This window comes from Phlebotomus papatasi, chromosome 3, assembly GCF_024763615.1.
Source record: "Phlebotomus papatasi isolate M1 chromosome 3, Ppap_2.1, whole genome shotgun sequence".
Lineage (NCBI taxonomy): Eukaryota > Metazoa > Arthropoda > Insecta > Diptera > Psychodidae > Phlebotomus > Phlebotomus papatasi.
In genome coordinates this window covers 66,956,704-66,967,637 of record NC_077224.1, presented here as the reverse complement: position 1 = coordinate 66,967,637, position 10,934 = coordinate 66,956,704, and the positions used below count along the sequence as shown (strand labels likewise).

At 35.2% G+C, this 10,934-nt stretch overlaps 1 protein-coding gene across 1 annotated transcript in view; it reads right to left on the bottom strand.

The window, feature by feature from the left end:
- Positions 1–892: 892 nt before the first annotated feature.
- The window catches only part of LOC129807260 (uncharacterized), a 68,866-nt gene continuing 58,824 nt past the window's right edge, over positions 893–10,934 (bottom strand). The window contains exon 2 of the mRNA XM_055856407.1: positions 893–4,038. Coding sequence (XP_055712382.1) covers positions 1,482–3,770 — 2,289 coding nt within the window. The 5' untranslated portion in view covers positions 3,771–4,038 and the 3' untranslated portion in view covers positions 893–1,481. The remainder of the gene's footprint in view (positions 4,039–10,934) is intronic.

Here is a 10,934-nt window from a genome sequence, read left to right as displayed (position 1 = left end):
CAATTAAAAAAATAATCAAAAAATAAAAAAAAAAGATTTTTTTTGTAAATTTTGTGAAGTTGATGTTAAAAATTTTCGGTTTATACGAAATGAAGACATAAATCTCTAACTGTTTGTTTTTAGAGCAGAATCACATTGACAATAAAATGCTCGCCGTAGCCTTACCGTATTTCGTTAATTTACGAATTTTCATTGCAATTCTTACGCAAATTCTCGATTACCGTATTACCTTATCTCATACTCGGTGGCACTAGGTGAAAATAATATAAGAAAATTGCAGAAATAAAACAAAAATGCGATAAACGGTGAGCAAGAAAAACTGTAAGAGAAATTAATCGTACAGTTTTTTTGCTCACCGTTTATCGCATTTTCATTTTATTTCCTAAATTTTCTTATATTATTTTCACCTAGTGCCACCGAGTATGAGATAAGGTAATACGGTAATCGAGAATTTGCGTAAGAATTGCAATGAAAATGTGGAAATTAGCGAAATACGGCGAGCATTTTACTGTCAATGTGATTCTGCCCTTAATATTAAAAATTTTTACACATTAAGTTACGGACAAGTTTAAATTTGGAAATGTGTATAACAATTGTGATAAAATGCAAAACTTTCATAGAAATTGATAAGGCTTTGTTGCTCAATGTGATTCTGTCATCGCGCCGTTTTCGCCAGTAAAATAATTAATAAAGTAAAAAAAGAATATGAAAGATAAAGGTTTTACTAGAAAAATAAAAAAATCGTAAATTGAATAACTTTTTTCTATTAAATAATACAAATATTCCGAAAAATATCAAGAAAATCATACGTATACCAGGCGCCTCCACTGCAAATGTTTCAAATTAAAAAAAAAAAATGTTTTGAAAATAATACAATGTTAGTCACGAGGATAACAAAATCATTCAAAATCGTATTCTCTGGAGTATAGAATTAGGTGATTTATCGAGTTTTCTTTTCTACTTTGTTGAAAATCCATTGAATTTGTAGAATCACCAGGCGTCTCCACATGGTAATATGATACGTGACTCTAAAACCACGCGTTTTCACATCATTTTGTTTAGAACATAACAATTGAAAGTCAATATTGTCGGTATGTTCAATAAATATTGATTTCAAAGCCACATTGAAGGCTGCAGGATAATACTGTGTTGTTATTTGAGCATAATTTTATTTTAAACCTGGCGCCTCCACTGGAGCAACCTTACCAGGAATGGCTTTGAGAATTTTGAGCAATCCCAAGAGGTGTGTCCTTGACTATGTTTAATGCTTTTTCTTCTGAGGTGGATTGACATACTTGCTAGGCAGTGTAATTATCGGTGTGTGTGTGTGTATACGTGTGTATAGGGTTGTGTTAGAAAATTAATTACAGTGCCACAGCGTCATCCTCAATAAGGACTCCAGCTGAGTTGCAGTACGAAAAAACATTGAATGATGTGGAAAATTTATTTGAAGTGGAAGTTGTACCATTTCCTTGTGTTCGTCACATTCCCTCTTGACTCATGTCTTCATATCCTTCATCGGGACTATCAGCCAAGGGGAAGTGTTTCAATTTCTCTTCGCCGCATTCACTATCAGTATCCCTCTTCATTTGTGCCTCAGCCCTCTCCTCAGCCTCTTCACTGGGATCTTCGGCAATGGTTTCGGGAGCTGTACACTCAGGCACCTCGGGGGGAGGAATTGTTTGGGCCGAGGCGGAGCGTTTCTCAGTCATATCGCAGGCTTTTACCTTTATTTGGTAGGCTGGCAGGCATGGTGGCCAGGGTTGGGGTGAGGTGGTGTACCAGGCATTGTAGGACACAAGGGGATTGCACAGAGTGCTGTCGTTCTTAAAGGGTTCAGGTGGTGATGGGAAGTGACTGTCGTTTGTCTTGTATGCCACCATTTGAGTGCCGTAGGGATAACCATCTACGGTGCACCGCAGATTGGGTGGTGGGGTATACATATCGAAGGTGCGCTGTTCTGACTGCTTCAGGAATTCTGCCTCCTGGGAATAGCGAAGTGGTGTATAGGTGTGCATTTTAACACGCGATGGATGGGGCATGGTGCCAAAACGACTAAATTCTGTGACCTGGAGAATCTTTTCTGGTGGCACCATTGTAACTTTGGGACAATCTCCATGTGCACTGAACAGATTGATGGGATTGAGATGGACATCTGTGTCGTAGTACATATCGCGATTGACACTACGCACTGACGGTAGACAAGCCATGCGTGACGCATTTAATCGTGCATCATTGCACATCTGACCCTTACTCTCGGCATCATTAATTAAGTCGGGATTTGGATCAGCAGCACCACAGGTACGCCCAGCATTTCCACCAGACTGAGGTGAATCTACCCTACGCATGAAATTATCATCAGTGATTAGGAGCGCTGTTGAACTCTTGATGGTACCATTGGGTGCTACACCACCATTAATGCCATGCTTATTTATTGTATTTGGGTCAGGTGATGAAATATCGTGGTTTGTATGGGTCTTGAGCACTTGATTTTCCGTCGGTGAAGTATCCAAATTCACTTCATTAATGCGGATGTCATTAGGTACCTTGGAGCGTCTAACATATCTACAGATGATAATACATCCAATGATGAATAAAATTCCACCAGCACCACCGCCAATGCTATACATCATGTACAAATGCTCATCTGTGAGGACAGTAGCATCTTCAACCACTTGCTTCTCCTTCACTATGACACGTATTGTATAGTTGGCCTGAGAACGACCAGCCGCATTTTCAGCTAAACAAGCAAATGTACCATTATTCTCAGCATTTGCATTGTAGATGAATAAATCACTGCGCTTCTCCTCAATTCCCTCATCAATATAGTAGTAGAGATGCAAATTGTTTGTTACCATTGATTCATTTTGTAGTATCTGCCCCTGAAACCACCATGACACCGTAGATTCCGGTATTGAGGTTATTTTGCAATATAACGACACATTTCTACCCTCTGCAATCTCCAAGTAGAGCGTTGTTGGTGTTATATGGGGCAGACATGCCAATTCTTCAGTTGAAACACTCTTTATCGGAACGCCCATGAGACGGACCGGGGATGCACATACAGGATCCTCGATCTGCGGGACATTTGTGCTCATGAGCCAACTGTGGATGTCGATGAGGTGGCAGTCACATCGCCATTGATTGCCATGCAAATCAATTCCATGGAGCGATGTCGGGAGGATGTTGTCACCCTGTATTGTGTGCATACGATTCCCATCCAGTCGCAACCACTCCAAATTATCCATCCCGATGAAGGCCTCATTTTCCACCATTTCGATCTGACAGTGACTCAGTTCTAAGGTAGTGAGGTACGACAGGTGCCTAAAAGAAGCTGTCTTGAGTTCCCTAATGGGATTTCGACTGAGTGATAGTCTCATGAGTGACGAGTAGTCCTGAAATGTCTCCGTTGGCACACTCGTCAGCATATTCTCACTGAGATCCAATTCAACCAAATTCGTGAGACCCTTGAAGGCTCTACTATGCACCTTCATGATGTGATTTCGGGATAGGTAGATTTTCTGTAGATTGATCAGTTCCATCCTGAGAAATCTCTCTGCGGGTAAATTTGTAAGGCTGTTCCCCGAGAAGTTGAGCACCTGCGTACCAGGATCCATACGTTCTGGCAGATTGAGGAGATTCCTGCCACCACATTCCACCGTTTGCTTACCACCTTTCCATTTGCATATGCACACCTCTGATGGACATGATGACATTATTCGGCGAATGATGTAGCAGAGGAATAAGATAAACACCAAAATCCACTTCATTTCTTCCTGCCTGTCACACCCTTACACCCCCACACTTTTCCTCTTTTTCTTTCTCACCCCGCCCCACTGGAAATTGTGTGTTCAAATGGAAAATTTACCCCCCAATCAAATATGCAAATTTGCAAACGCTGGAAATCTCCTGTCCATGTTCAATTTACTCCATCCAATTCTATTACTCAATTATTGAAATGTTATGTGCCAGGGCCCTTTTGTTATCCTTCAATGTCCACATTCCCCAAGCACCGAGCCACTCCACGGACTTGGCCACCTAAAGGGGTAGAAAAGAAACGAAATAAAGTTAATAAAAAATTAAGAAATCCAACTGCAGAAAATTAATTAAAGATAAGCTAAGGAGATAGCTTGAAATATATTGAAAATATCTTGATTTATGTAAAGTGTAAAGTGTTAGCAGATGAATTAATGATTAGAGGAAAGTACTCTCCCTTCGAACGTTCATGCCTTCGAATACTGTGAATTTTCTTTTATTTTTCTCAAGAGACTTTACTTAATTATCACATAATTATTAATAATTGATAATAAGCTAAGTATTATTTAATAGAAATGTATAAGGGAAACTGGGGCACCGTGAAAAACACTAATTTGATTTCTAAACTACTTGGACTATCTCTACCATTTCTTTAGTGGACAAGCATCCCCATAATGCCTAAAAATTTCTATAGGTTTTGTCAGCAGAAGTCAAATATCTGATTAAAAAATAACAGTGTTTGGTACTACCCCACCCCGTGATTGATGGTGCCCCAGTTTCCCCTAAGTCTCCTACGAAAAGTAAAGGAAAATTCGCATTATTCGAAGACATGAACGTTCGAAGGGAGAGTACATTCCCCTACTATTTTTTCATACCCTACTTTCGGGTCAGTTGGCTACAAACGTTTTTTTTTTTCACGTAGGGGGAAGTGGTGCGCCTTTGAAATGGGGTACTTTTGAAATTCGGGTAAATTACATCTTGGTTAGCCTCAATTTCTTTTAAAAATATGAGAAAAAGGCTCAATTCCCCAGATATCAATTTATTTTTAAATTGTTACAATATCTGTTGAATAGGTCTGTCAGATGGAGTCCCTTACTAATAAAATCTAAAGTAATTGTGCTACATTGGTGATTAAGATCAGTCTTATTGACTATCAACATAAAAAAGCTATTTCTTCTTACACGTGAAGGGAATTCTCTTCAACAGGTTTTATACCGGCTTCAGACATAAGGTTTAACTAGGGGAAGGCTCTCCAGCTTCGCACGCACTCTGGCTTCAAATACTTCATGTTTGTTCCTATGCTATTTTAATAAATCTCACCCATTGTAATATATTTTAATAGTTAGTATTAAGTAGCACATTTCCTGACAAAAATAAATCAGATTCATTAAAGAAAACAGGAAAAGTATGAAGTGTTCTAAGCCAGAGGATGTGCGAAGCTTCAACTGGTCTAATTTCGTCTCAGTCAAGATTTTTTTTGGAAAAATTTAACTTAGTAAGTTTTAAGGGCAAATCATGTATTAGAATCTGTGAACTCAATAATATTGGTTGCTATTTAGGATTTTGAGAACTTCGGGAACTGGGCCAAATCCCTAATTTGAAGACCGCTATAAGGCCGAGTTGTGAAGTACAAGTTCAAGAGAGATCTATATTTTTTATTGCTTAAATTGGTAGATATACTGTCTAAGAATATACCCTAAAAATTTCAGAAGTCAATTCAAAGTACTTCCGAAGATAGAACACCGAAGCCGAGGGAAAGAAGCGCCGAGAAGATTTGCAAATGGTCGAGAGAATATCCAAAATTTTGAAACACGTTTTATCTACTTATTTTTACAATTTATTAAAATGGGCGGGAAAGATTAAGAGAAAACTGACCACAGGAAATGAATTAAGGCTCATTCTCTGCAGCATTAAATTTTCTTATAGTTGATCTAAAAGAATTATTTGAAAACTTATTTTTCTGATTTTTTATTACATGTTAAAATGACAATTTTTTCCCCAAAAATACATCTTTTTTTCAAAAACCTTGAAGAAAAGTTCCGATTTCGCGATTTTCTGCGATTTTCTTTTAAGTTTATTATTCAAATAAGGATTACGAGGTGTACTTGCACTGCTAAATAAGGAGGACTTTGACGAGGTGTTTTACTAAACTACTGATTAGTCCATCATTTTACATTATTTTTCGAAAACAATTATTTGAGCCCTTTAAATATATTTAAGCACATACCAAGATATCCAAAAAATGTTTTTCATTTCTTTGTTTAAAAAAAAAACACTAAAAATAGATCACTTTTGAATTCATAATTCAGGACATTTTAAAGAATTATGAATTACAATAATAATTTATTTTCTTTTTCAACTTTTGTGGAGAATTTATTGAATTCAAACTCTTAAGCATGTAAAAGACAATATCGGAATATATTTTCTGAAATTTCATTAACAATTTGTAAAACTTAAGCCGCTGCTGGGAAGTGATTTTCTCCTACGAGGTGAGTAAAGCTCACATTTCAGTGAAGGATCTTTTAAAAAATGGAATTTGGAAATTTTGGGAGAATTTCATGCAAAATTAGGGGAATGTAGGAATGGTAGGAATAGTTCGCACAGAGTGAACCTTCAAACAATGCGAATTTTCTCTTTGTTTGCAAAGAGCTGACTTACCATTTCTCACCTCGTCTCATGAGCTTAATAATTATCTATCTTATGGCTAAGAAATGACGAACTAGCTCTTTGCAAACAAAGAGAAAATTTGCGTTGTTTGAAGGTTCACTCAATGCGAACCATGCCAACATTTCCCTAATAATTTGCCTTTATTATTTAATTCTTATACAGTATTCTACCAAAACTTTTATCTCTCAACTTAAAAAACTCATGATTTCTTCTAAATATTTTAAATATTTTAATTTTATTTCTTATTCATTGGGTGTATCATTCACTGAGTTCGCCAAATATTGTATTAGTAGTAGATCTGCATATGCAATTAAAAATAATATTGTACTTTAAAAAAAAAATTTAAAGTGCTTTTGAACTCCTGGTTGGTGGCTATTAAGGGTGTGCCTAAAATCAAAAATTTGTGTAGATATTCTGTTATTCCATGTAATTTCAATCTATTCTGAATGTATGATTCTTACAAAAATAAAATGTAGTTTGTGATTCTGTTTATTTCTGTATTCAAATTTAGAGTATTTTAAAGTTTCCCATATACAGCCGAACAAGAACATTTGATCGTTGATGACTTATCGGTTGCAGTCGATTCTAGAACTATCTATGGCTGCGTGACGGAAGTTGGATCCTTTGTTTCCATTTGATTCGAAAGATTCTGTAATTGATTCCATTTGAGATACTATCAAGCACTCTAGAGTAAATTTATGGTTTCTATGGATTGTGGCAGAAAAAATGTGTTGGTATTCTCTAAAGAAAAAAAATTAAAAACTAGAAAACAATTCAGTAATAATGGGATTAAAAATTATTGCCTCATGTCAAACATTTGTCAATGTCCAAAGCAACACTATAACCATGCAATCACTGCAAGACTAATTCCATGTGATTATATTATGGGAGGAATGCTACACACTTGTGACCAAGAGTTCTGATACGGCGCATTGCCAAAGGAAGAAAATAAATGTGACCTCTGTAGGAGCTTATGTTTGTAAGAAATGAAAAATTGTAGGGATTTTCTTAGAAAATAATACATGTTAGGTAATTATTATGAATTGTCTTCTAATATATTAGTGTCATTTCCAAGCCAGACACCAACCACCCATTAAACACCATCCCAAAGATAGACAGTTTCAAGGAGGGTCATAAAGTGGAATTTGTCCCACTGAATCGATGAACTTGCTGCGAATTATGGCCAGAGAGAGCCGATAAGACGATTTCACGATGTTCAGGATAAGAAAAAGTTGTTTGTGCTTTTGGGGCAAAAGAGAGAGAGGAAAAAAAGCACAAAACCAATGAATCCGCATTGCCATATCGCGGATAATCGCATCTGAAATAGCTTAAAACCTCCTCAACTCACGAAAGAATTTGTATGGAAATTTGCCGAAAAAAGCTCCTACGCAAAAAACATTACGGATAATCTTAATAGGAAATTGACGGAAAAAATTCCAAGTTGGCAATTGCGAGTAGAATGATTTTCCAAAATAAAACCCAATATAGGCGAAAGGATTACCAGTGACAATAATTCTAAAAAGTTTCAAACATTTTATATTTCGAAAGTTTAATTTCTCTCTCTTTCGTTTCAATTTTATACTGAATCTATGTATGTTGGATGGTTATGAAAAAAAATGTTGGAAAAAATTAGGAACAAGGAAATTATTAAACATTGAAAATATTTTCAATGTTTGTATTTGCAAAATATTTGCAGAACATTCATACAAATTTCTAATATTCTGTGATATTTTGATTGTTTGCAGTTTTCACGAAGTATTTCTAATATTAACGATATATTACTCTATATTTGAAAACAAATTCTAAATTTATATCATAATAAAGTCAGTTTATCTATTTTGTAGAAAACTTATTTCATTTATAGTTTAATAATACTTAAATGTTATACTAATTTCAACATAAAGCATTACAATTTAATTACCACGCAAATAAACTGAAGATTTTATAGGAGTAAATGCGTATCAAATTAAAGAAAAATTTCATATATACATAAAGAGTAGTATGACCCATTTCAAATTGCGCATAAAATGAAATACAATGTTGATAATTAATAAAATAAATTCTAAAATTTAATTTAGCAGCGCAGGCAGTCAAAGCAATATTCTGCACAATGCGGTATATAGTTTACCAAAAGCAGAAGGGATTTTCTCAAGCTCAAATGTTGTCCATAAATAGGAATTTGTTGTTCGAATTGGTGAATATTAATTTCATTTGTATTTGAAATGAGTCAAATGGAACAAATTTCGGGAAATCATTGGTTATTATGGAACTAATTGAAAGATTCATTAATTGAGTTAATTTATAAATGAGCATTTTACTCGTTTCCATTTTAGATAAATATTTAATTTCTTTAATTTGCCGACATTTAGCTAAATTTTACTGCTCGAACTCCATTGAGAGAGCACTATATAATCCCTTGATTTTGAGTTATATTTGTTATCGACTGCATCCTAAGGCGTCATATTTTTGTAGAATTTTGGAAATCTGCGTGTCGAGTTTTTTAATGTCACGCTGTTTGTCCGTGTGATCCTTCCGGATTTAGACAGCTTTGGACGCTAAACGATAGAAACGATTGAGTTTTAAGGATACACCCCCCAACCGCCCTCTCAATAGATCAAACCAAGAAACTAACATTGCTTTCAAATTTTATCAAGTTCCATAATGTACAAGTAATATATTTAATTAATATCGAGAAGCTAGTGAAACTCATCTTTTGAAAAAAAAAAAACTATTTCGTAAATGTTCATAAATTTTTGTGAATTTTTACTGAGGGCTTACAAAATGCTCGTAAATCGTGTAATCCACTACAAAGTTCGTAAAAGTTTGTACTTTTTCACAAACATTTCTCGAAACAAGATCACTTACTGGGCATATTTTGTTTGGCTAGTGATAAACAGTGGGCCTATTCTGCTGTTGAAACGGAGCTTATCACGCCTAAAAATCACGATTTTGCGTGATGCAAATACACATCATACACAGAGCTTTGGCTCTGTGTGCGTGGAGATTTGGCGCTTTCAGCGACATAGCATGTGTAGTAGTGAGGAAAAATCGTGAAAATGGCTGTTATTTTAAAAATCACGCAAATTTTATCTCGCGAGCTCCTGGAGGTCCCGAGATGAAAAATTAAATGCATTTGAGGTGGAAAATTGCTGTTTAACGCAAAGAAATAGTTAATAATATTCTTTCTATTAATTTTAAGAAATATATAATTCCCAAGTTTTCCAATTTTCCATATAAGTTCCATATTAGTAGTTATATTTCGATTTCAACGTTAATGTATGTTCAAAGAAAAGTCCTAATTTGTGACAATATGTTTCGTAAAAAACATGGTTGTTTTGTAAATAAAGGAGAAGGAGTCAAAGGGCAAATCCGTGTTCATTTTTTATCTAAAATATAAACTATGAAAATCATGGTTAATTCCACCAAGTTGATAAATAATTTCAAAGAAAATAAGCCAAGCTTATTTTAACAGAACAATACCTTGTGGAAAGTGGTGAAAATTTATAATATTGTATTTTCATACAATGCAATGATCGGAACCATCTTATAGAGTAAATTCTACAGAATTCAGCAAAATTTGCTGGATGGGTGACTTTGTAATTAACTTTTGCGATGGTGGCGACGGTAGATGCTTCGATCTGACTACTTACTCCGGGAAAACAAATTTTCTTTCACAAAATCTACGAAATTTCAGACCAATCACTCCATAAACAATACCCATCAAAACTTCGTTCTACAATTCCGTGTTTTTTCTTCTTTTTTTTCCAGCGACATACTCAAGAGCATAAGTTTCATGCTGTGAAAAAATTACTGCTAAATTTATGAATACTAATTCTGACACATCCGTCTAAAATATTTGCGACAATTCATAATTTATATGAATTACTTTCAAAATTTGTACACCATTTCCATCTTAATATTTCCTCCTTGCCTGTGATTTCTCGAGGTTTTACAGAAACACATAGTGAAAACTATAGATTAAAAGAGAAAATCATTGAAAATTTGAATTTTCTTGCTTGGCACAGTAGTTGCAAGAAAACTTATTAAAATTGGCTAAATTTATGAAATAGAATGTCCAACGGTAATTATTTTGAAATTTCATCACGCAGCTAAAGAGCGAATGAGAGAGTGCGAGCGAAAGCAAGAGTGTGCTCAAGATTGACAACTGCAGTGGAGTTAAATGTAGTTGACGGATTTTTCCAGAGTTTTTCGCGAATTTTCTTAGTTGGTAAGTCAAAGGACAACAATTTTAGTCTCGTGAAAGGTGTTTGTGTGCTTTACTGTGATTATTTTGTTCACAATTTCATTTAATGTGGGCCGAAGCCAGCCTCACACACACAAGCACTATCACGAAATTAGTGATAAATCTGCGTTTCACAGCAGAATAAGGGCCCAGATGTCTAATCAATATTTTGATTATAATTACGTTAAGTCGTCTCTTAGCTTAAGTCGTAATTGTGTCTAGGGCATAAAACTCGCATTTCTTAACCAATTTTCGATTTCGGAATGCT